Source organism: Seriola lalandi, unplaced genomic scaffold, assembly GCF_002814215.2.
Source record: "Seriola lalandi dorsalis isolate HSWRI2012SDOR001 ecotype SW California unplaced genomic scaffold, Sedor1 jcf7180002054584, whole genome shotgun sequence".
Classification (NCBI taxonomy): domain Eukaryota; kingdom Metazoa; phylum Chordata; class Actinopteri; order Carangiformes; family Carangidae; genus Seriola; species Seriola lalandi.
Genome location: NW_019525137.1, coordinates 684,713 through 711,087, shown reverse-complemented (window position 1 = coordinate 711,087; position 26,375 = coordinate 684,713). Strand labels below are relative to the sequence as shown.

The following is a 26,375-nucleotide window of genomic DNA, read 5'->3' as shown; positions in this document are numbered from 1 at the left end:
CCTCATTAAGTAAAATAAAATTGATAGTTAAGCTAAAAAAGGAAATGGCAAAAACTCTGTGTGTGTGTGTGTGTGTGTTCTATATGTATAATAATAATAGTAATAATTAAATTTTAATTATTATTACATATTGTGTAGCTAAGTATGCTGCATGTCTCTCCCTCTCTCTCTTTCTCTCTCTCTCTCTCTCTCTCTCTGTACTGGCACAAACAAGCCAATCAGAGGGCTGGGATTGCCTCCCCTGTCTCTCCTGCTCTCTCTCTCCCCCTCTCCCTCTCTCTCTTTCTCCTACCGCTGCCAGTCTACCAAAAGCGGTCCTCCTCCTCTCCTATCAGAGACACACACACATACACACACACAGTCCAAACCCCCAGAAAAGCCCTGCTGAATCCTCACACCGTCTGTCAGCATGGGGAACGCTTGTTTTTCCCGGGACGTTTGTTTGTTTATCCTCCTCATAAATACTTGCAGGGTGATGGGGAATGTCGGACTTGCAGGTAAGAGCTCCCCTTTCCTAACTGTCTTGCTTTATTGTCAACCATTACATGCACCTTTAGGTGGCTTTAGTGTGACGGGGGGAATGATGGGAACATGTGTGAGTAAGTGCCGGGGATAATCTAATGATATCAAACATCATTAAACACAATTAGACCACTTTAAACTTGCCTCTGACTAACACCAGCAGATACCGCATGTTCATTTGATATTATTATAATTTATGAAATTTTCATGTGCTGTGATATTAGAACATCATCGTAGTGATGCAAAAATACACTTAATATGTCTGGAACTCCCACTATGTTCGACACGACGGGATTGGTCATAAAAAAGACATTTATTAAGTTCCATTTAGTCGTTTCGTAAATCATACCTCATTAATTTAATAACAAAGTCTTAGTAGAAACTCAGGTTTAGTTCAGTTTTTTTTTTTTCCTGAAAAGCATTTGTGATGTGCAAATGAATTTCCAGTCGGTTTCCCATTCGCACAGACTTCACTGGAACTTCTGTTTCCTGCCTGCAAACGTCAATTTCAATGGGAAACAGCAGCTTGATCTCAGGGTTAAGCACTCATGTGCTTTGGTCTGGAGTGAGAGGGTTGACTGTTTTCACCTTCTGGAAACGGCGCAGAAATGATTTACCCCGGGGTGGGTTTAAGAAAGAGTCCGCTGAGCCGCTGGAGAGCATCTTGTCTCCCGGTTCGGTGGCCTGTCTGGAGCTGGAGGAGGAAGAGGAGGGAGGTGGAGTGTGTGTGCGTGTGTGTGTGTGTGTGTGTGTGTGTGTGTGTGTGTGTGTGTGTGTGTGTGTGTGTGGTGTAATGAGTTGGCCCTCTGCCCTGGGATTCAGGCCCAGATGTGACCGACTCTTCTATCAATAACTTGATCAATTGGGGAGCTGTTAAACTCTGTTCTTTGCATGTGAGTCTGAGGCTGGACCTTGACCTCAGATCTCTCTCTCACTGTCACACAAAGGGCTTGTGATGCTTTTGGGTGAGTGCACCCTGGGACTGATTGATCTGAGAAAGCAAATTAATTTGCATTCAGATAAACAGGACAACTTTATACATTGGTGTCTTTGAACTACATTCATAGGAAACTGAAAAACTTCAGCTCCAGATTCACTGTGGCTGTTTCTTGTTCAGGATACTGGTTTCCTTTGGGGCTTGTGACCCATTTAAAATGTCTGACCCACACTCACCAGTTCAGCGTGAATATGAGTCATAACAATAGACTGTAAATAAAGATGGACATAGCCTCCGTAACGTCACCCACAGGTTTCTGTAGAGTGGTTTTGAAGCTCGGAGTGAGCTGCTTCCGCTGTGGCCATCTTGGCAGTGTCTGGTTCCGCCCCTAACTCCCAGCTTATCCTAAAATGGGCAAGGAGGAGGGGTGAGTGTGCAGCTGAGACTTTGATGCATAACGGTTTGTGGCAAGCATTTGCTCCCCACCTCATTCAAAGAGGCCATGCCCTCAATTATACATAACGTTAAGCCTTAATAAAATATAAACAGTTGAGTTATGTAAACAGTTGTCATGAAGGAGGAAATTAGCTATAGAGACCAAAACAGTTTTTGTACCAGGCTGTAAACATGTATATTACATTTTTTTGATTGACTATTTGATTTGCTGGTTTGGATTGACTCACTGTTGGAGCCAGCTTCTAGTGGTCATTAGAAGAACTGCAGTTTTTGATACTTATTCATTCATATTATACTAATTTCAGCAATGTATGGAATCACCTGATTTTGTAGCAACGACTTACTTGTCCGTCCTTTTTTTCATTTCACCACATTGACATTAAATACATTGTTTTTTGTTTTTTTTCTTTTTACTTACACTCTTGCTAGCACCCGCCTCAATCCTCTGCCCGAATTCACAGTGTGGCAGTTGCTAGGTAATTCTTCTACGAATCAAATAAAAGTATAGGCATTGTCACTGTTTTACCAGTTTTTATATGTTTACAGACACGGGATTGGACATAACCAGGAAGAAAACAGAAAAACAAATGAGGTTTTATTTGAAACTATGAAATTCTACATTAGAAGTGTACACAGATAGTAGCGTAGACACTCCACTGCTAATCATTTGGCGGTTTAATTACAGAGTGACGCAGACACACCATCGCACAAGTATAAATTCTCACAGTGGTGTAGGCTGCTGGTGTAACTCTGTGTAGAGCCTATGCAGAAATAAAAAACAGACATTAGTCTACTTAGCAAGGCCAATGGATGCCTTTGGTAGTCTCCATTACATGACCCTCGCCTTGCAGGACGTACTGGTCACAGATAAAATATATCTGTGTACAGGTGTCCTCTGATGTCATCTGCTCCCTGCTATTCAGTAAGAGCGCCCTGTCTAAACAGATATCATACCCAACATCAGGGCTTCCTGAACCCACAGCGAGTCAGGTCTAACCGGATGTTCATGTTCAATGTTCAATGTGCAGATGCAGACGAGTGCGCAGAGGGTTCGGACGACTGCCACATCGATGCCCTCTGCCAGAACACACCCAAGTCCTACAACTGCATCTGCAAGCCAGGCTACAAGGGAGATGGAAAGCAGTGTGAGGGTGAGTGACCTTCCTATGTTTAAACCCTGCCTCTCTTCTCCTCTCCTCTCCTCTCTTTCTCCAGCATCCTGCTGCATCTTTCAGGCTTTTTCCCTCCATCATGCTTGAAAACACACATCCACATCATGTCCATTCAATCGCTATGTTCATGTGCAAGTGCAGATGGGACTTCCGTAATCCGACAACCTTTCTTCGACGCATCCTGACCTCTTTATCCCCATTTGTACAATCCATCACCTTAAGACTACAGAGACATGTAGATGGAGTTGCTGGAGAAGGATTGGTGAGCAGAGGGATGCAGCCAGGAAGAGACAGTGAAGCTGCTTTTTAACCGTCTCATCTTCAAGTGTGGCTTAAACATATTTACCTTGAGACATAGTTTGGTTGAAGCATACTGAGACCTTCATTAACCTCCTGAACAACTATTTTAACTAGGTGATACAGGTGAAGCAAGGGTTCATTAAGTAATACCATTTTCCGTCCAGTGACCATGTTCAGTATCATTGTGTCTTTCATTCAGTGAGGCAGAAAAAAGGCTGTGGTTGATTTGGTGGATGGTTGACACTGGAGTACTATAGTTAATGTTTGATTTTTACTGTTGAACTGTATCTATGGTTTACTTCAACTAAACCCTAACAAGACCAGTTCCCAGTTTCATACACATTATAATTTAAACTCATAGTTTATCAGGATCTTCAGTGTGTGGCTCAAATAGCTCATAAACAACAAGATTCAGTGGGCCAACACTGTCACATACCCAATGTGGACTCGGTTCAGGATTTGAGAGAGAGCCTAGGTTGGGACCTCCTGACTGAGCAGGGGTTAGGGTGAGACAGGGGCAGTGCCTGGCTGTGTGTTCACACCTCCACTCACTTCAGCCTCAGAGCACATCACAGCTGCAGCCTGCCCACTGCACACATACGCTTTCTCTCTGTATCTGTGATGCCGAATCCAACCCCACTCACACATGTGTTTACACACACACACACACACACACACACACACAGTGTAATCATCCCATGTACTGTATGCTCTACTGCACACAACAAGATAGATTGCCTTTCTATAAATGTTGTTACAGCGCTTTTGCATTTTCAAAACCTGGATGGGATCAAAGAATCATTTTGGTTTACAACAACCTGGGTCTCATCCATCATTCCTATCAGCTGTGATGATATTATACTCACTAAAGTTACTTTGAATAATAGAATAAAGCAACATAAATCAAAATTCATTGTGTCCACCTGCACCCCAAGCTTATTATTCACCACCACTGTCATGATATCTAATTTATGGACATATTCAGTATGTAGAAGTATAAGGTGAAGCTTGAGGTGAATTTCAATGAGGCACACTTTTCACTTCTAAAACTTTTGTATTACACACCAAACCTTGATAGATATCTGTCAGCTCTAGCCAGCTAACATAACAATTCCTGTGAGAAAGCTACTGTGAGCAGCTACTAAAAGGAATGGTCCCTGTGTGAAAGGCATCCTGGACCCCCTAATTGACACCAAGGACCTCCTAAAGATTTTCAATATTTACTCTAAATGAAGCTTATTATTTTATTATTTCTTGTTATTTTTTTTATTTATCTATGTTGTAAAATGTATTTTGATGCATAAATAGAGGAACAGAGGAAGTGTGGCTGAGGCAGCTAATGTAGCCATGTATCACTCCTGCAGCTGCTGCATGGACACCAACACTGGTTGTTATTCTGCCAACTGTACATTAGATACTGATGAAATAATACATGCTGAGCTCCTTGGTCCTGCACTGGTAAATTTTCATGGGAGCTGTAGTTTTTTTTGTACACTCGCAAATAATAGTTTTTTAATCCTGTAATAACTGATAATCCTGACTAACATTGAACATGAGGATTCATGTGGACTGGTGTTTGTGTCACCTAATGAATCTCAGTCCAGTGTTCCCTCTCTTTTAGCTCTGTGTTTGGTCTCCACCAGCTTCTCCTTTAGCTGCTAAATGCTCTACTGTGTTGACCAGCTGCTCTCTGACTGAGTCTGTCTGCTGTTTGCTGCTGGGCAGGTAGAGCACAGAAGCTTTTTACAGATGTTTCTTTGAAAACAACTGAATGCATTGGCAAAAAACGAGACAGAACCAGACAGTAAACAGATAAACACTGAGCTGACGCTCAGTAAAGCCGAGGGGAGCTGCAGATTGAGCTGATAATTCTCTATAGGTTCATCACTACATTGTTTTCACATTGTTATTTGATACGTTGTTATTCCTATAACAATTCATTCATGCTAACATCTCTAAGTGCTGTAGTGGACGTCAGTACGTCAGACAGTAAACCACAGGAACATGCTCTCTTTCTGTAACAGAAGCTAGTGGAGCAGAGGTTAGCCTCGATTGGACACCATGACTTCAGCTCTGCAGAACATTTTCCACTCATTACAGAGGGTTTATAGCACAAACACAACTTCTCATAAGCTCTTCTGTTTTTTTTTCCTTCCATCTGTGTCCACCGGTGACTACACAGTGATGTCACTTTTGTTTGAAGTGACCCTTTAGATGTAAAGGATTATTGATTGTGTAAACTAAAATCCCCAAATACATGAACTACAGCTCTGTTGTCTTTTCTGTTTTCCATATAGTGAGTGATTTATTACAGAGGAGAGACACACACACACACGCACGTGCACGCACGCGCACACACACACACACACACACACACACACACACACACACACACACACACACACACACACACACTGTGAGTAACAACTGTTCCTCTGTCCTCTGAGAGCAGACAACAGAAGGTTCAGGCTTTTCAGGAATATGATCTTCCTCTCATAAAGCTGCTGTGTGAGCAGACGCGTCCTGCCAGCAGCTTTTTATTACATCACTTCACCCAGGCCAGCATCTGAATCCGTGTGTGTGTTCGTGTGTGTGTGTGTGTGTGTGTGTGTGTGTGTGTGATTTCTCTGTATGTCTGAGTGTGTGTGGGAGCTGTACGCTTCTACGATGGAGTTAGAATGTCAACTGCATTTTATTACATCACCAGCATTTGGATGTTCAGTGTGTGTATGTGTGTATGTGTGTGTGTGTGTGTGTTTCTGTGTGTGTGTGTGTGTGTGTGGTCCAGGTATTACTCATATTGTGGGGACCAAAATCTGTTTTCACAGTCACATCTTCCTTATGGGGACACAAAGCAAGTCATGATGTGAAGGTTAGGAGTAGTAGTTGGAGACACAGCTGTGTGTGTGTGTGTGTGTGTGTGTGTGTGTGTGTGTGTGTGTTGTCTCTTGACTCAACACTGACATCTATCAAACTCCCTCTGGTGGTGACGCAGCAGCTTGTGACAGGGACGCCAAATGAAGACGGATGGTGGATAGGAGTTGACCCCTGACCCCGGTGATTAGATATGGGTGCTGTAATTGGCCAGCTGTGTTTTCCATCAACAGGCATTACGGGCCACTTTGCTGGCCAGTGCCATTAGCAGTTCTTGCTATTCCTGGAAGCACCTGGAAGCAGCAGAGCCTCTGTGCTCGCTCTCTGCATCCCACAGGTTGTGTCTGCTCCTCTTTTATCAGCATCACTCCATATCAGCAAATAGCCACTCAACAGTCAGTAGTAAAACATGCAGCGGATTATGAGAAATTGGATGAAACTAAAGGTCAGATAAAGGCTTGTTGCTCCACAGTCTTCGTGGATTGTGTGCATTGGCTCAGAAGTGTATGATCTATCCACAGTGTTATTTCCCATTTGTCATCTTATCAGCACCTGTTCATTCAGAGACCTTCAGATGCTCATCATTCTCCATATTCCTTGATGTTAAAGTGCTCTTTTTTTTTATCTTGAGATAGATAGATAGATAGATAGATAGATAGATAGATAGATAGATAGATAGATAGATAGAGATAGATAGATAGATAGATGATAGATAGATAGATAGATAGATAGATAGATAGATAGATAGATAGTAGCAAGAAGCTTCAGATAGTGATATTTACCCACAGTGAGCACAGGTGAGAAAAGAATTCTAAGTATGATCATGACTGAATGTTCACAAAATGAAACTTAAAAATGAACTCCACCTCAGTCTGTGTTTCCAGGTGTTGGAGGGTTCTACCACATATGTTAAAACAAGACTAGGTCTAAACCTAGTACATGTCTGGACCTCCTATGGACAAATCCTGATTTTATAACTGTGACATCATCTGACAAAATCACCAAACATAAATTACAGACAAAGACTTAGCTGTCCTGAGACAGACTATCTTTCTTATTTAGTCTCTCACACAGAGCACAGCCTCTGTCTGGGATCCAAAATAGTTTAGTCTTTATTTACTTCAACTTCAGAACGTAACAGACTTTTATTAGAGGCAGGTCTTTATGTCCAACTCCCTCTGTTTGATATGTAGAGTTGGTCATAGTGGTTAGTACGAAGCCACATTACTGATGACTCCTCTCTCTCCCTCCCTCTCTCCTGCTCTCTCTGCTTGGTGTGATTTATGTTAAGTTATTCATCTGCCTCTTTTAGGAATAATGATACATGTAATGAAAGTTGTTTATTTGCTGTAATGGAGGTGAGGATCATTGTATTGGAAGCGCTCCTTCTCTTCCCTGCAGTTCCCGAGCAGCCTAGAAACAACAGCAGCTTGGTAGACTGTGGCTCGGCACTCCACTGACTAGTGGTGGAAATATCATCATCACTCAGTCAACCAGTCAGTCAGTGACATTTATAGGGCTGGCCCAGCTGTTGTGGTCCAGCCAAAAACTAGTTTAGCCTTAAGTGTGCCCAGAGGGAGCTGTGTGAAGTCTGATAAATGTCCTCAGGTGACATCACTCGAGTCAGCGTCACTTGGGTCCGAAGACAGTAAAGTAAAAGATGTGTGGAGTTAGAAAGAGGAGAACTTACCAGACCTCATCTCTGCTGCAGGGTCCAAGATACATTAGCCCCTATTAGCATAACACTGTCACCAGTCAAGTTCCATTGTGGGTAATGTAGGCGCTGATAGGAACTAATCAGTTAAATAAGAAAACCTTTGTTTAACTGTGATCTAACATAAGGAAGAGGTTGGAGTTGTGGAGGGAGCTGTGGTGGGTTAGTGTCAAGTTATAACCATAGAGTGTAAATAAAGATGGACGTAGCCTCTGTGATGTCACCCACAGGTCTCAGAAGAGAGGTTTTGAAGCTCAGAGTGAGCTGCTCCAATGTAGTGGCAGTGTCTGACTCCACCCCTAGCATCTAGCTAACCCAAAAATGGACAAAGAGGCGGGGCATGTGTAGAGCCGAGATTTCATTTCATGATGGTTTTTTGGCAAACATACACTCACCCACCTGTCACTCAAGGGGGCCACACCCTCAATTACATATATAACTTTACTAAAATGTAAACAGGCAAGTTATATAAAAATTCACCCCCTGTGCAGTTGTCATGAAGGAGGAAATTAGCTAGAGAGAACAAAACTGCCATAAAGATGGACATTTTAACATGAGAGTCTATGGGTATTGACGCAGTGTTGGAGCCAGACTCTAGTGGTCATTACAGGAACTGCAGGCTTTAGCACTTCAGTGTTGACTTCATTTTTCAGCCTTGGAGGTTTGATGCTTGATTATAACGACCACGCTGTACACCTGCATGTAAAGGCTGCAGGCTCCAAGATATATTAGCTGCTATTAGCCTAACAGACCTGAACATCTGGCTGAACTATCACCAGTCAAGTTCCATTGTGCATGCTTCTAGTGAGCTGGTAGGCAAACAGCAGATGAACCAACCAGTGATTTTGATGGCTGAAGCTGCTGATGCCAGTCAGCTAATGCGTGTCTGGGTCTGCCTGAACCAATGCTGTGCTTCATTCAGTTAGAAAGGTAAAATTCTAGCTTTCTGTCTAACAGCAGGCATTTATACTGAAAGTAGCACTGCATCTAAACAACACATTGGTCCACTGAGGTAAAGACACCTCCCATAAAAAACAATGTCATTAGTGCAAGCAGCTTTTTACAAGCCATAGTTTTATTGTTAAGTGATCTTTAGTGGCTAGTCATTACAGCAAATGACAGCACCCTCTAGTGGCCGTAGTAATTATGATGGGAGCAAAGGAGGAAGTCAGGTGATGCTGTTATAGAACTACAAGGTAGGGAGGAGGTTGGGGTGGTAACCCAAACGTGATTTTTCCTTATACTGCAGCAGATAACTGCAATAATCTTTCAAATGTGGATACAAGCACCATTTATTTCGCCATTAATTTGAACAATCCTATTAGCCAATTGAAATTTGAAAATTTTAAGATGGCCGCCATTTCTGACATAGCACATATTTTGGCACAGAATTTTCCCCATGGGACAGATTCCAATTATTTTGTAATGTAATTCTATGTTTTAGACAATGAGGATGTCAAATTCCCAACTCTTACACTTCCTCAGAGCTTTATTTGTGCAATTTCTAATATGTAATGTGAAAAATTGTGCATAAAACACAATGTATTTGCAAACCATTTATTATATTGTTATATAATATAATAATAATAATATATATTATATTAATGATGTACCAAAAGTTCTGTAAGAATTAACAATCTACTTTTTTACTTGTCTTAACGTTAGCTTGCTAGGCTAACTTCCTGGCACTTAGGCTAGTTAATGAGCTTTTTTGTGAGTAATATTTTTAATATTTTTTTGTGACTAATATTTATTTGTGACTAATATTTTTGCCGAAATATACTTTCATTTCATTTTTTTTTTTTTTTTTTTTACAGTGTACTACATTTCACCTTCTACATTGTTAAAATGTTTGATTATTCATATGAGAAAATTATATTTCCTTGCCAGGAATGGCAGACATCGTGATTTTTCGAGTTGCTAACATGTTTTATCTAAAGAGTAATATCCAAGGAGGATTTGTGCCAAGTTTAGCATTTGTGTCAACTTTTGAAAAAATTTCCCTGAAGCATGCAGTTATCGGCTGCACTATTAAACCTAACCAAGTTGTTTTTGAGCCTAAACCCAACCAAACCTTAACCACAGCATATCTTATTAATCATAAGAGGGTTAGTTATTTGTCTTTCAACAGTTTAATATACAGACAGGTTACAAATCAAATGAAAAACCAACATAAAGTCTTAGTGTTGGTGTTGTTCCATGACAAGCTGCCAGAAGAGCTCTGTTTCTGAACTCTCCTAAAGTATGAACACTGTTCTTCATAAACATATTCCTTCATTTGTGTTTAGATGGTGGCGGAGAGCGCTGACTAACATGACAGTCAACTGGATTGATATCTGGTGACTATGAAGGTCATAGCATATTATCAAACCATTCAGTGACCCTTCATGCCCTATGGATGGGGGCATGTCATCCTGTTACTGTATATCATCTGTGGTGTATCTCCTGCTGCTGGTAGGGGTAGGGTATCAGAAGGGAGGGACAAACCATCTACATGGTTGTTTAGGTTGGGGCAGTTGCTGGAAACAAAGGAAGAATAGGCTTACTTCTCTCTGAACAGGGTCTCTGCTCTGTAATGCAAACTGTGCAGCTGTGTGCATTTGTATTGGCAGGTACTCAATATTAAATGACCTGGACCGGGATCAGGGGTTAAAACACTTGATTGGGACTTGAAAACATATTAGAGATTGACCTTATGTCCAGTTCTTGAAAACTTTCATGTTTCCTAAGTAAAACACATTTCACAGATATTTCCCAGGAAAATCCTTTATTTGCTCACAGTTGGCTATAAACCCTGTGAGGTACAGAGCAAAACACCAAAACAGTGAGAGCTAAGCAACAAAAAGCTGCTAAAGAAAGCTAAAATGTACAAAGACGTACAATCAATAGCTAAATGTACTGCTCAGGCAAAAAATGACTGAAGAAATCTGCACTACCAATAAAATATTGGTAGTCAGATGTAGAGGGATTATTTTTTACTTCTCTTTCTGTAAAGAAAGCAACAGGAACATAGGTTGTACTGATGATCACATTATTAATGTGAAGGCTCCAGAGGGATGTGGCCTGTGTGAGAAAACTCTGGCTCGCTCTTGAGCTTTTGTAACGGCTGGGATTGAAGCCCCGGTGACCAAGGGAGACGACCTGTGCTCTCAGCCTCTGCTACATTTCCGCACTACAAATTAGCAGCTTGCAGGCCACATTGTTCAGCCAGTAGCTGAGCGGGACTCAGCGGGATCACATCCCAGCCACAGCTAGTCTCACCCAGAATTTCACTCAGACTCATCATGGGTGTTTTCGCTCTTCACACCGAGCGTCTGAGTGCTTCCATCTGTACGGTATCCTAAGAAGAGCCATTTTCTCAAGTGAATGTGCTTCTCTGGGAGCTGCTCACCGCTGACATCTGAGCTGGCTTTCATGAACGCTGCCCTGTCTGTAGACTTTTCCACTAGCTGATACTGCCGGCTCGTTATGGAAAAATGTGAACTTTTATTCCTGTCAAATGAAGAGCATGTGGGAGGAGCTGTGTATCACTCAAGCCTGCTTTACTGCACATTTGCAAGTGTGTGTGTGTGTGTGTGTGTGTGTGTGTGTGTGTGTGTGTGTGTGTGTGCAGAACAGTGCCTGAGTTGTCTCCCTGTTTATAGAGAGATGTAGAAAAGCCGTAGCCGGCTGTTGATAGAGTTAAAAATTCAGAGGATTATGATTGGACGAATCACTGTGAATCCAACAGACTTTGTTGTGTTTTCAGAGTTCAGAGGAGAGGTACTGGGAGATCAGTGGCGACATCCCTGCTGTAGAAAATCATCTTAACTATGTTAAATCTCATAAATGTTTAATTATTATTTTCTTTATTTTGCCTTTTTTCAGCATGGGTTTGCTAGAATTCATTCTGAGGTACTGAGGGTGAACTTCTTAAAGGTCCATATAGCATAAAGGTTGATGTCCATGTGTTGTTTGATCATAAAGCAGGTCTAGGTTCTATTGTAGTACTGATGCTGCACACAGGAAGCTTCATGTTGAGCCAGACTTTGTAGGCAAGTCCACTCTAAAAAGGTTTATCAGAGGTCAGGATTCCATCTGGGATGAGTACTTGTGTTTATTGGCCAGGAAGATGCTGCATTGGATTGTGGTAAAACTTGTCCGAGTGCAGTGAGAAGGCTGTGTTAGCGGCAGAGCTCAGTCTGAACATGAGATAATGGCAACAAAGCTACATCTATACTTGATGCACAGGAGTCTCATCATGAATATCTACAGTATGGGGTTTAATTTAACTTCCCTGTAATGTGTTCAGATTATTGAGACTTTTTCAGAAAACTTGGAAAGAACCAGTCACAGGTCAGATCTCTTACATGTTAGCAAGTGTGATGTATACACAACCCACTACTTTTTCTCAGGCTTTCTCAGGTAACACTGCGGCACTTAGTATTTGCCATTTCTAAACCACTTTTCTTGGTAAAGTTTGATCCTGTTTGCATAAAATAAAAATCTTTTACTTCAAAATATTTTGTCCTTCCCCTTTTCCCCACTGACTCACTCATGCTTCCTGAGTCCATTCATGCAGCTTGTCCATTGGTCATTTAGGTATGAAATTTACTATTTAGTAACAATTTTTTTGGGTAGATCCTACCCTGTAACTACTAAACTGCAAACTGCAGCATTGCTTTTATATCCTTTATTCATTATCTAGATCAAGAGGCTGGTGTGACCACACCTTGTGTTTGTTCTTTGTAAGACTGGAACATATGAAGACAGAGACAAAGACCCTGCAGTCTTAAGCCCAGATTCTAGTCAGCTCCTCCATTACTCTGTGCCACAGTGATGAACACCTGACCTGTTTTACAGAGACAGACAGAGAATGAGCATCTCATGGGAGGAAAAGATGGCGATGGAGATGGCGCAGGTGGGAGGGCGAGGGGGAGAGGTAGCAGACAATTACTAGGCCATTGTCTGCCTGGCGTCTGCACCTCCGTCATCAATCAGCCACTCTCCTCACTGGCTAGCGACAGACACACACACACACACACACACCTAAATTCACACACATGCTAACCCACCCAACAAAGATTCCCTCCCTCTCCTGTGTCTGTCTGCCTCTCCCAGGCTCAGACTCAGTAAAGCAGGTCAGATTCAGTGAGGCTCAGGTTTTATATATAGATCCAGTGACCTCATGGCAGCATCTCCAACCAGCCCTCCTGTCGCTCTCCGACACATGATGTCTGCTGCTGTGGGCTGGAAATGTCACTCACAGGAAGTCCTTACAGCATGGTACTGACTCCAGCTTTAACTCACCTCACATGTTTGTGCGTGATGCGTGTGTACAGAGACCTTTATATAATAACACACACATACACACTGTCTGTCTCGTCATTCTCTGAAAGAATGAAAATGAGTGGCCCCTGCCTTGATAATCAGGCTCTGACTTTGTGGGTTTTCTTATTCTCCCGGCTAATGGAGTATGACATGCTATAGTTTAGAAAAATACAAATATTTACATTATTGCTGGTTTTGCCCTGTTATCCAACCTCATGAATTAGCTCATATGGTTGTTATTCTGGGACACAGCTGAGTGGAAATAGTTGGTGAAGACTTCTGTTCTTTTTTATGTGGCTGTCAAAGCCACTGATTAAAACCTCTACAGGTTTTAATTTTGAAAAAAAAATAATGTTAAGAAATGTAAACTCATATATTTATAGAACAAGGTCTCAGCAATCGAGCAATATCTCAGTGTTTGTCCTGTCATTACTAAACCTTGGTCAACAAAGTCAACTATTTAGTCTTATATTCTTTTAGAGCTTTTAAATCATTGTGTCTACAGCATAGGTTGAATATTCACTTTTGGTCCTTTTTTTAAAACCATGTCACATCCACTCCTTTAAAAACTTCAACATCATGCAACTTGATATCGTTATTAACAAGCTGTTATTGCTTGTTATTCCTCCACGCCGGTACCAGTCAGAGCCGGAGGCATATTGCATTCACGTTCTCCGTCCCTCAGTAACATCTTGACAGAACCGCTTCAAATTTGGTACAAACATTCATTTGGACTGAAATAATTTTTTGTCAAAAGTCAAGGTCACCTCAAATCACAAAGTGTTTAGTTACCTCACACTTTGTCTTGTAGCTCAAGACTTCCCAGAGCAATTTGACAATAAAAAGTTCACACAAATGGTTCATATTTTCTATGACTCTGGATAAACAGGGATGTAACCTGAAACTAGTCGGAGAGGAGGAGGAATACAACCATGAGGAGGTGATTGTAGTTTGTGGTTTTTCTTGGTTTAGTCTTATGACGTCTAAATGTCATTATTGCACGCACATTGGCTAAAGTGTTAGCAAGCTAATATATGTGGATACCCAGCAGACATGGAGCAACACTGGCTTTCATTAGAGTTGAGTTCTGGCCACCTCAACAAAATAAGCCCAATATTTAATCTCCTTGTGGCTCTGTTTTGGTCTCCACCAGCTGCCTGGAGGCAGGGTTGATATGACTGAGACTGAACCATACAGTAAACAAGCTTTAAAACCAAAACTGTGAGCAAACAGAGGCTGAGGAGCTGTGTAATATTACTGTGAACGACCCCTGTCACATTACACATTGTCATGTTAAAACATCAATATTAAAACATAGTCATATAATCTTGCAGATATTGTAAATGTGTAGTTTCTTTACATTTCCTCACTACATCATTTCTTGAAATCTTCTTCACAGTCTTTGAACAGAGAACAGAAACCTGCACACGATGAGAGCAGCATCCTCTTCTCTCCCTTTCCCCTCCGCCCTTCAGTGTGTCTGTCCGGTTAGAGGGCGCTGGGCCATCAGTGAAGGCGCCTAATTCACTTGATGAGATGTGGTGCGTAAACATTTCACCGGCAATTAGAAAACGTGGCCATGTGAGCGGAAGCAGCTGCTAGTCCGAAGCTGTCAGGGCACCGCTGTCAGATGTCAACAACAGCTCAGGGGCAGGAAGTGGCACCGTTTGGGGCCAAGTAGACCCACCTCCACCAACCTCTCCCACCTTCCTCTAATCTCTGTCACACACACCTACACACACTTCAAACCCTCTCCCCATTCTCTCCATCACCTCAACACACACCACCACCAAACACTTTTAGTCTCTGACTTGAAAGAAATGAATAACTTGAATGAGCTTGTGTTTTGATATGTGCACAAAACCACAGTGACTGCCAGATACTGTAGGGCACGAACAGTGAACCTCAGACTAATCAGATTCCTTAAGGTGAGCTAGCAGCTCTTTAAGGCCTGTCAGCAGCACACATGACTCAAACAGCTGGGTTGATGTTATTCCCATTATCTAACTAATCAGTGGGATGGTTGCTGTTGTTATTCAAATCAGTTATTTTAAAATTGGATTCATCTGACAACAGAAACAAAGACATGTCAATGATAAGACCACATCACATCATGCACTGTGTGTGGCTTCAGCATTGCTAGAAACAGTGATATCTTTGAGTGCGATTTAGAGGTGGAGATTGGAGATATGGATAAGACCCAATCAGGAGAGATTGTGGGTGTCTGTTTCTGTCCGGCCAGACTACAACACAACACAAGAATCTTGTGGAGGCCAAACGTAGGAAAAGTGATTAAAACTAGGACAAATTAGTGTAGATGTGGCCTGAGTCTTTAGATCCCAGGGCAGGTGTGAATATCCCCAACCTGCAACTGCAGTTTGCCTCAGACAGATAAACCAGATTCCTACCTGTCCATAGAATGTTCAGGTGTGACCCTCCTGTTCTCTTCAGCTAATAATGTTTTGCATTACAGTACAGTTTATCCATTCTGGAGAATGATTTATAAATGCTCTGATTTTGCCCTGGTAGCCTGTATATAGTTATATATCTAACTATATAATAGTTAAGGTGCACACCACATAAGTGTAATGTTTGTCTCCTGGCTGGAGGTGTCTGGTGTCTGTTGACCTTTGGCCACCAAAATCTAATCAGTTCATCCCTCAGTCCAAATTAATGTTTGTGTCAAATTTGAAAAAAATCCCTTAAGGTGTTACAGATATATTGCGTTCAGTAGGCCAAAAACATGTTTTGTGAGGTCACCATGACCTTGACCTTTGACCACTTAAAAAAAAGTGAATGTTTTTGCCAAATTTGAAGCACTTCCGTCAAGACGTTACTGAGATATCGCGTCCATGAGAATGGGATGGACAGATGAAAATAACCTTTAAAACACCAGCTTAGTGAATGAAAGGCAAGACAGAGAGAGGAAAATATGTGTAGTGTTAATGTAGACTCAGTCTGTCTGTTTGAAGTATTTCAGCCACAAATTAATCACCTGCTGCTTTTCAGTCACCCTCAGTGAAGCCCCCCCCCCCCGTTCTCATTTACTTCTCGTCTTTACCTTCTCCATTCATCTATGACAGATGAAAAGCAGAGCACATAGGAGGTGCCACATCCTGCTGAACCGAGCCATCTGAACTGGCAGCACAGCGAAGTGTCCAAACAACCTTTCCCCAAACAGTCGCCCTCTTCAGCTCACCCTAATTGGTTGCAAATGCCTTTTAGGATGAGCCACTGATGGCTGTGGGGAGTTTATATACACAAGACTTACGCTCTTTAAAGCATAATTCCACCATGATTGATTTTTTCTTGTCATTTGTTATGTTTTCCCTTCCTTTAAAGTGAACTCTGCCTGTTGTCACACACATGCAGCTCATTTGAAGCTATTTGGTCACTTTTTGAAGAAGGCTCAGGTTCCTGCTTCGTATTAGAGTATTGAATGTAATAGGATGAGATATTTATCTTCTCATCTAATTCCAATCATGCTGGAGTGGCCCTTCAAGTCCAGAGATGGGGCTCCTTTGTCAGAAATCAGACAAACAGAGTTCAAATGCACTGATGTGTGTTGGCCTGCATAATTGGCTTCCGGTAAACATGTCTTTGGCGCTTCATGGTGCAGAATGTGGCATTGATTTGGCTTTTTTCATAACGGTTTCTAACAAAGTGAAACCTCTCAGATGAGGGTCTTTTCATGTTTATGTCTGTCTCCTTTTTGACTCTTCAGAGAGATTTTACTGCAGCCAAAATCACCACGTTAAAAGGACGAACATGTCTGAGTGTGTATGTGTATGTGTTGCACATGTAGTGTGTGAATGTGTTCATTTTAAATCCTCACGTCTGTACTTGTGGTATGTGAGTCCGTATGCGCATTTGTTGTTTTCTGTGTGCATCGGCACGTTTGCATGTGTTCTTGTCTTGGTAATGTGTGTATATATGCTCAGTGTCCTGGTCAGGCTTTTGTCCACATGCAGGATGAGGAAGCTGAGAGCTATGTCTGTCTATGGTATGTATGTGTGTGTGTCTGTCAGCCGTCACTGTTGTGTGCCAACATCTCGTTCCTGCTCGGAGACATCAGTCTCCACCTATCCATCAAACCTGAGTCACTGAGAGTTTTCAACTGCTTCCTGAAAAGCTTTGTCATCCAAACAAAGAAAGCCTAGACTCGTATTAAGTTCACCACTGCTGATTTGTTGGACCTAAATTTTCATCTGCTTTAGTCACACCAGTGTCTAGGTGTCACACACACTGTTACACCAGCTGTCCTTGAAATTGTGTCTGTGTACGACTAATTTGTTCGACATATTTTGAAGAGGCAGTAATCATCTTCTTTCAGTCAGAGAAGCTCCATGTCCCTGTGTAGGATGGTGGGGTCATACTGTCAGGACACAGCATCATGTTCTGACTGTGGTCAGGTTTAACTTAGTGAAATACTTTGATTAAGGTGAGGCAGTGATTGTAGCTTTGGCTAAATTTTCACAAAGTAAACATGTCCTGTTGTGTAACCTGAACCATTAAAAAGATTCATCATGCTGCAGTTGCTGTGACTGGACGCTATATTGTAGGAAAACAAATTAAATTTATTGTCAGTCAGTGTGTTACACACAATATGTTCAGTATGAACTCTAGATTCACTAATCATGCTGATAAAAAAAAAAAAAACTTTATTCAGGTGGCACGTAGTTTTTTTCTCATAACATATTTACTGTTGCTAATATAAAAATCCAAGGACACAGGGTTGGTGAGATCCTGGTTTAGTAACCATGGCTCTAGGGATGATGGTGTTGTCACTGGGTTGGTCCCCTTCTTTGGTCCAGACTCAAATATCCTGATAACTCGATGTCACAGGAAAAGTAATAAAGCATTTCCTTAATTTCATATTTTAATAGGCATTATGGACAATTTAGAAGTGATTGATTAATCCATCAATAAATACTTCAGATTTTAAAACGGATTTACAAAAACAACATAAAACACTAAATAAACCATTTATTAATTTATGAATAAACAGTAGAATTTGAAAAACTATTTGAAAAGGCATTTTAAAAATGGGAATACATTCTTGGATTCCCTCTTCAATTTCCATTTCCTTTTCCTATTAGCTAATCGATTAGCTTAGTCATTTAGCTTCTCCTTTTAGCCTTTCTGTGACACCCTGGGCTTCAGTGCTGGTAAAACCAGGCTAAACAATCCCTTTGCTGAACCTGTAACTTTTCCTGTAATGAGGTTGATATTTGTGCTTCACAGACAACTATCTTCATTATTAGATGGATTACTATAAAATTTGCTGCAGATATTCGAGGTCCCTAGAGGATAAATTCTACTGACTTCTATCTGCCAAAAATGTCCTCTCTGTCAGGGTCTGAATGGTTTTAAGGGAAATGACTCTACTACTTAAACTGTCTCTTTAATTATTACCTCCCAGCTCAACGTGGTGGTAAATTCCCAAAACACATCAGATTGCCATATACAGTATGATATACTGAGTGCATTATAGTGTGCTGCTACAGTCCGAAAAACATTCAAATTCCTGCCAGTGATTGTTACAATTAGAAGACCTTTAAATATTTATCTGTACTAAATAATAACTATTGATTCTTCAGTCTAAAAATTATTATATTGGTATTGTCCTTCAAAATAATAGATAAACAGTATATTTTGCTCAAGAATACATTTGGTAAAACTGAGGGAATGAGTTGGTTGAGTCTGGTGTTGTGGTGTTTGTGACATATAGAAAGTCTTTTTGTTATCACACCTGCAAGAGGAGGGAAGGGGCTGCTATCAGTGATGTCACTGATATCAGTTGTCAAACTGTTGGACATGCTGAAAGACAGGTAGATAGACAGACGGGTAGATAAGCGAGCAGGTATGTAAGTGGAGCGCTGACAGACAGACAGCAGAGGAGGATGTGGGATGGGGTCTTCCTCGCTGCCTGGCAGATCTCCTGCTGTTCACACGGAGGGGAGGGCTGTTTATTTAAGTGGCTCCGCATGGCAACCACTTGTGAGTGGCTCCTGTGAAAGACTCCACAGGCTCGGCATGGAGATGTGGGTTGATGGGGGGGGGGGGGGGGGGGGGGGCATCCATAGACGAATAAACACCAGCTGACACTTTCATCTGCTTCCTCACCTTCCACCCAAACTACCCCCACCTTATCCCTCCCTTCCTGCATCATTGCAACTGGGGGTATTATTGTAGAACAACATTGAAGTCATTTATCAGAACATCATCATCATCATCATCATCATCCTCTGTTTGGATATAGTCACCTGCTGCCTCATATCTGTTTGTCTTCTTGTTATCCCTATCTCCTGCTCCAACAAACACACTGTCATAATACTGTCACTAGACTCTTTATTTAGCGGCTCTGACTGATGTCCAGACATGAGTAATGTCTGCAGTCCTGAAAAATGTATCTGAATCATATACAGCCACCAGGGGCAGGTGATGGCCCTTGGAAGCTCCTATTATTTCCCATGGTTACTGATCAGAGAGCTGGCAAACGCAAAGCAATCTAGGAAGTGATCGATAACTCAAAAGACAAATAAATAAGTGTATATATAACTGTATTAGTCAAATCTGTACTGACAATGTGTTGAATTCACATAGATTCTACATCACTGTTTAAGAAACAGCTTCCAATTCCACCACAGATGCCTTAAAAATATAAAAATCACGTGTCCAGTGATTGATGGGAAGGGCTGTGTGACATTACACACCACTGACAAGGAAACAGTCAGTAAATCAGAAACTTTGACCAAACCAGTTGCAGTTTTATGTTTGTAATGATGGATGATCTCACTGTGTAAGTACAAGAGTCAATGCCAACAAACGGCCTCAGAGAGAGGAAAATATTCCTGTGTAACAACTGACAGTGTGCACACAACGGCAGAACTAAAAGACAAAATAAAATCCTCTCTCTTTCAGACATGGATGAGTGTGAGAACGACTACAACGGGGGCTGCGTCCATGAATGCATCAACATACCAGGAAACTACAGGTGCACCTGCTATGATGGATTCATGCTGGCCCACGACGGACACAACTGTCTGGGTAAGAATAGTCTGTTTAAATACATTCATCCTCCTCTATGTGTGTGTTTGTGTTAATATGACTGTGTGTGTGTGTGTGTGTCATCATGGCAAAATGTTGTCCTGCAGGAACTACCACACAGGTAGCTTTGAGCACTTTGGCAGGTGTTTGTCAGCCTGTCTATTTGTGGACAGATTTTTGTCAGTAGTGGACGTTGTGGTCTGAACCATGAACAGTCAACTTAACCGGCGATGATATAACAAGCAGGAATGAGTTGATGGATCTCTTCCATCACCTCAACTGTGTATGATTACTACTGAGTGATAATGATCATCAATAATAATAATTATCCATCATTGATGGGCGGTGGGAAAAGTGCAGAAAGCAGTCACATGACTTTTGTTTACCATTGTTTAGAGAGAGACAGAGAGAGAGAGAGAGAGAGAGAGAGAGAGAGAGAGACTACTGCCCTTCACCTAATATTCTTCTAACTTATTGACATGATATAAATATGAATATTTCAATATTTCTGCTATGACACACATGTAGCCTCCGCTTTCTCCTGTAATCAAAAACAACAAAACAACTAATGATAATAATGAATGTATAACTAGTCTGGTGCCTGTTACACCAATAAACTGGTGGTTTGTGAGGGAGGCTCGGGATGGAGATGTTTTAGTCCTCCCCTGCCGGGCAAGGTGCAGACAGGCACCAAACTTTAAAGGATGAGGAACTGAGATCAAAATGAAGACTGAGTTAGAAGACATGTTTCGTCCAATCCACAAGGACCGAACATCAACATGTTGACGGTCTCCTGATCTTGACAGAATGCTTGATTGTGGTATGACTGAATATTTGTCAGAATGTGTTGAAGCTCAGTGGGGTTGAAATGCAAGGTTGCACGCTATATTAAAAAAAGTTTCACTTTTTTTTCAGTGAAATCTAAAGGATTTTAGGCCCAATGGAAGTTTTAAATTCATGTTGGGCTTTCTTTGTGTACCAGTAGACAAGGTTGCCTTTCCGTTTATTCTTCCTGCTGTGCACCAGGAAACAGGGTTAGTTAACAGCAGTAGTTACTGTGTAGTTACTTCAGTCGCTTCCGACTTAACGCTGACTGAACGATGCTTGAGCGCTGCTGTAGCAGAGATGGATGGAATTCGCGTTACCGACGGAGGCGGCGTGCATTACAGCGTCGCGCTGGAAAATTGAGTAATGTTTCCATCACTGCTGATTGGAGCTGGAGTCGATAAACATCCGTGACTTCTGCAGAGTCATTTGACCTAGGAATGAATGCTGATTGTACCCCTTCCCCTCTGAAGACAAAAGCCAGATGTTAGTGGGTGTTAGTGGGTTTTTGGCCAGTGTGAAAGGGGTTTAAGTGTGCATCAGTGTTCATCTATCCGCGGTGTGTATTGGTGAGTGTATGAGGTTTTATGGGTATGTGTCTATGCATCCATATAATTCAGTGCATGAATAGATATGTCAGTCTGTCTATGTGTGTGTGTGTGTGTGTCCCTGTATCTCCTAAGCCTGTCTGGCTCAGCTTGCCTTTCTCCAGAGAGACCCTCTGTCATCGTTTGGAGGGTTTCCATGATTTGTGCTGTTTTATGCTTCTTTCTCTGTTCTGTTGGGAGGGCGGTCAGGGTTGAAGAGTTCTCCTACAGATATCTGGCTGCTCTTATTACTAACAGATCCAGCCCATTTAGCCCCAGTGCTGCGTTACTGACTTATTGTCAACAGGACTAATGTTTTTTTCTGCCCTGTGCAAAATGTAGTTCTGCAGGGGCATGCTCAAACACATTTCATCCCTCAGTCCTCCACTGCTGACTGACGAGAGCAAACTAAAATCAGAAACATGAAAAACTACGTCACTTTGGACGCTCTGTGTCTTTGGTGGGATTTGGTTTGGCATTTGTCAGTCTTGTACCTCAGGCCTCGAGCCTTTGGAGAGATTGAGTGCTCTTAGCACCAGCCAGCAGAGCAGAGTAGCTGCTTAGCTGTGGATTCACTTCACAGGAATGAATTTCAGACAGCTGAGATAAAGCAGAGTTAAAAACACTGCTGCTGTATTATTGTTTAAAATCCAGTTGACAGAACCTTTAAACATCATTAGTTATAACATTATGAAAACATCTTTTGCACTAAAGTCCCTTGATATAAACTGAATATTTTGAGCGATTAGAGTTCTGTTTTCATCCAGGTTTAATTTGGCACTTAAATACAGTAAATACAGTACATCATAGAAGCTCAGCGACTGATACTGACAGCGCTGGACCTCAAGATGGTGGATGAAACCACATTTTCTTTTGTTCCATCCTAACCTTAACCCTAACCCTAACGGCAATTAATCAGGACTGAACAAGTTTAATTTAGCACCAGCAGCTATGACAAAGTGTGCCAGCTGATTTTTTACAAGCAACAGGAGCCACAAAGCAGAGTTAACGTCGAGCAGCTATAAATATATTGTAATATTTACAATTACAGGTTAGAAGGATGTATAAATGTTGTTGGATGATCTCTACTGTTGTTTTTGATTAATGTATGAGCCATCTAACATGTCTGTGTATTTATGGTTGTCTATATGTGTAGTCTACGTCAGGCCACATCACGGGTGGTGGAGTAATGGGACAGGTGGAGTCTATATGTGGCACAGGTGCAACAGATCAGCTAATGATGCAGGGTGACGGAGAGATCTCACCGTTTTTACCGCTCTCACGCCGGGAACACAAAAAGCCACAGCCAGCCATCATACAACCACTTTTCTTATTCGCAATATAAAAGTAATTTACTGAGAGCTGGACTCTGGATTCATTCTACTGCACATGACTGGGTGGCTAATTTGTGGTCAGGATAGTCGCTACATTTATTGAGAACAAATTAAACAAATGAGACTAATTGTCACAGGCCCATGAGTCCGATTTAATTGGCTCGAATGAATATTACGATCTTATTTTTTATAGCACACAATATTGTGCTACAGGAGGCTCATGTGATGAGACGTAAAATTATTCATCAGTGAGAGGGCTGCTCTGAACCATTAGTGCATTATAAATAAAAGACTGAGGTGAATTAGAAAGAACTACACTTTTAAATGACACTGTCTAACTTTTGCTTTAGGGTAATGAGCTGACTGCTGGCTGCATAGAGTATGACATGATACATTTTTACAATCTGCTTCAGCTGCTTTCTGACAGAAGATTTACCTGTAGAAGACAATATGATGTGCTGTGTGTGTTCAGAGTTAACAGAGGTAAAATAATCCTCTTACTCATCACAAACATAATCAGTCGCATTGAGTCAGAGCCCAAAATGGTAAAACTCTTCCTTCCTGTCATCTTTGTGTGGAGGCCAATTGGCCATTTTCACGCGTGTCGTGCCTCATAATCACCAAATAATGACTTTCAAATTTCCATGCCCTTGTCAGGTGCAAAGGGATGGGGCATCAACAGTTGATTTCTGACTCACAGAAAGAAATGTGTTGTTCTTTTTATTCCCCTTACATAGTTCTAAAGAACAAAGTCACGGTTTCGGAGGATGTTGTTTTATGTTTCCTAAACAAAAACTTGTTGAGATTTTGAAGTGGTTTGGCAAAATTCCTGTTTCATCCTGATGGCAAGATTCCCAACTCCAGGCTAAAAAGAATTTTCCCCATGGTAGACATCAGTTCCCAAGGCTTGCAAGTAGTGATGTCATGTCACATGACAAACTAATGCCTACAGTTTGCTCAGAGAGGCTCTGAGCCTCTCTTCTGATTGGCTGACTGTTTTCTGAGTGTCAAATAAAAATATAGCAGATTTCAGGTAAACAACCAAACCAAATCCAAGGTTGGATGGTGGGTCCTGGTGGCTTAGGGCGTGGCTGAGAGTAGTGACAGCTTTGTTGTGACATCACAAAGTTCCAGAAGTCCTGACAGCTGGTTTTAAGACTCAGTTTCTGAATACAGGCTGTGTGCATTTCTCTGTGGACTGAGCGCTGTGATACTTTCACAGTATTAATATAGAACCTAGACCTGCTTTATAATCAAACAACACATGGACATCTACCTTTATACTATATGGACCTTTAATCATGACAAAATAAATGCTTCCAAAGCCGAAATAAAGTGAAATATAATACACACTGTCTCAAATCTGAATCTTACAGTGGTAGCAGGGGATCCACCATCAGCCTCCTTTTGTCCAGTGTGGTGGAGGAAACCTCAACCAGCAGGCAGACAATACACGTAGGTGAAAGTCACTGAGGACATTAGATATGTTCATCAAACCTACAATAACAGGTTAACTAAAACAACAATATCACCTGTGAGCTGTTCAGATCATGATTTTGTTATATCAGATATTTCCATATGGTACAACCCATAGACCAGAAATAAAGATGGTATGTTTCCTCTGTGATGCCACCCACATGTTTCTGAAGAAAAGTTTTGAAGCTCAGAGTGAGCTGCTCCACCATTGCCATCTTGGCGGCTTGTGTGATATGTGGTAAGCATACACTCACTAAAAGGGGCCACGCCCTCAATTCTACATAACTTTAAGCCTTAATTAAACAGGTGAGTTATATAAACGGTTGTCTTGAAAGAGGAATTTAGCTCTAGAGACCAAAACTGTTTTTGTACCAGGCTGTAAACATGTTTATTTCTGCTGTAAAGTTGGACATTTTAACATGGGAGTCTATGGGGATTGACTCACTGTTGGAGCCAGACTCTAGTGGTCGTTAGAGGAACTGCAGTTTTTAGCACTTCAGTGTTGGCTTCATTTTTCAGCCCCACAGGTTGATACTTGAATACACCCCCAAAGTTGTCCGTATTGGCATTTTAGTGTATGACTGACCTATGATAAGTTCCTCTGTCAGCCTGCAGCCCCGTCTGCCTGGAGGACTTGAGTGGGGGGAGGAGGGGCTGAAAGGACTGGGTGTATTTAACGGCTTTTAGACAAAGAACTGGGAGGGAGTTCAGGTGAAAGCGTGCGCTCAGTTGTGGGAAATGGAAATTGTTGCTACCCCAGTTGTCATATAGGGGAAGAGTTGTAGTTGCCAAGTATTTGGTTGCCTCAAGTCTTTGGCACAGAGTCATTGTTCTGACAAGAGGCCTGAGAAAGGACATTCAGAGAGCCATCCTGGATTTCCTCTGTTCTGGCTCTGGGCAGCAGCCCTCTATCTGTCTTTTGACTGAAGAGGGGCAGGGACTAATCAACATCCAGTCCCAACATCCAGACTGCACAAAGACTGCTGTCCAAGCTGGTTGGATACAGCTCACCTGCTGCTGAGCAGGGTGGAATGACACACAGATTTTTAAGATTGGATGTTACACAAATGAGACTCCCGGCATGTGGTTGTGTGAGGAACAATTATTTTTTAGCAGCCTCATAAAGACACTGTCATAGAGCCTGGCTGCACCAAACTGTGCCATCTGATCAAGGTGATGTTGGATACCCAGGGAGAGAACAGTAACATCACTTCTATCAGGTCGCCAACTGTAATTGTTAATTTCTCACCAGAGAAACAGGTTTTTTGTGTTTGGTTGACAGGTTTTGCAGCAGGACACAAAGACAAAAAGTTTAGATGTAAGGCAGCCATAATATTAGTCTGCGGGGCCTATATGAATCAGCTGCCCAGAACATCATTGCTGGAGCTGTGCCTCTAAAACTAAAGGAATTCAAAACATGAATCAATAATCAAAATATACAGGGAGAAAGAAATAAAGAAAGACAAAATATATCTGTAATATAAGCTGAATTTATCCAGCCTCTCACACTGATAAAAGCACCATCCATAACTAAATCAGACTAAGAAAGTCAAAATATTGACAACTAAATAAAAAACTGACACATTTCTGTAAAGCATTGTCTTGTTGATCCAGCTTCTCAACCAATCTGCCCTCAGATCAGGTGGGAGCAAAACATTTTCCATCATCCCATGAAGTGTTGCGGTTGGGAAGAGAGGCTCAGAGCCTCCTCTCTTCTGATTGGCTCACTGACCTGTTGTTAATACAGCTCCAGAGAGAAGCCTGAGAGAGGAGATGTAAAACTACACTGAGATGGTTTTTGGTTCTTAAAACCACAAA

The 26,375-nt window shown here is 41.7% G+C and overlaps 1 protein-coding gene across 2 annotated transcripts in view; it reads left to right on the top strand.

Annotated features, from left to right (window-relative positions):
• Positions 1 to 312: 312 nt before the first annotated feature.
• scube1 (signal peptide, CUB domain, EGF-like 1) overlaps positions 313 to 26,375 on the top strand; it is a 109,588-nt gene continuing 83,525 nt past the window's right edge. For both annotated transcript variants that reach the window (XM_023418749.2, XM_023418748.2), the window contains exons 1-3: positions 313 to 497; positions 2,944 to 3,066; positions 20,210 to 20,335. In XM_023418749.2, coding sequence (XP_023274517.1) covers positions 410 to 497; positions 2,944 to 3,066; positions 20,210 to 20,335 — 337 coding nt within the window. In that variant the 5' untranslated portion in view covers positions 313 to 409. The remainder of the gene's footprint in view (positions 498 to 2,943; positions 3,067 to 20,209; positions 20,336 to 26,375) is intronic.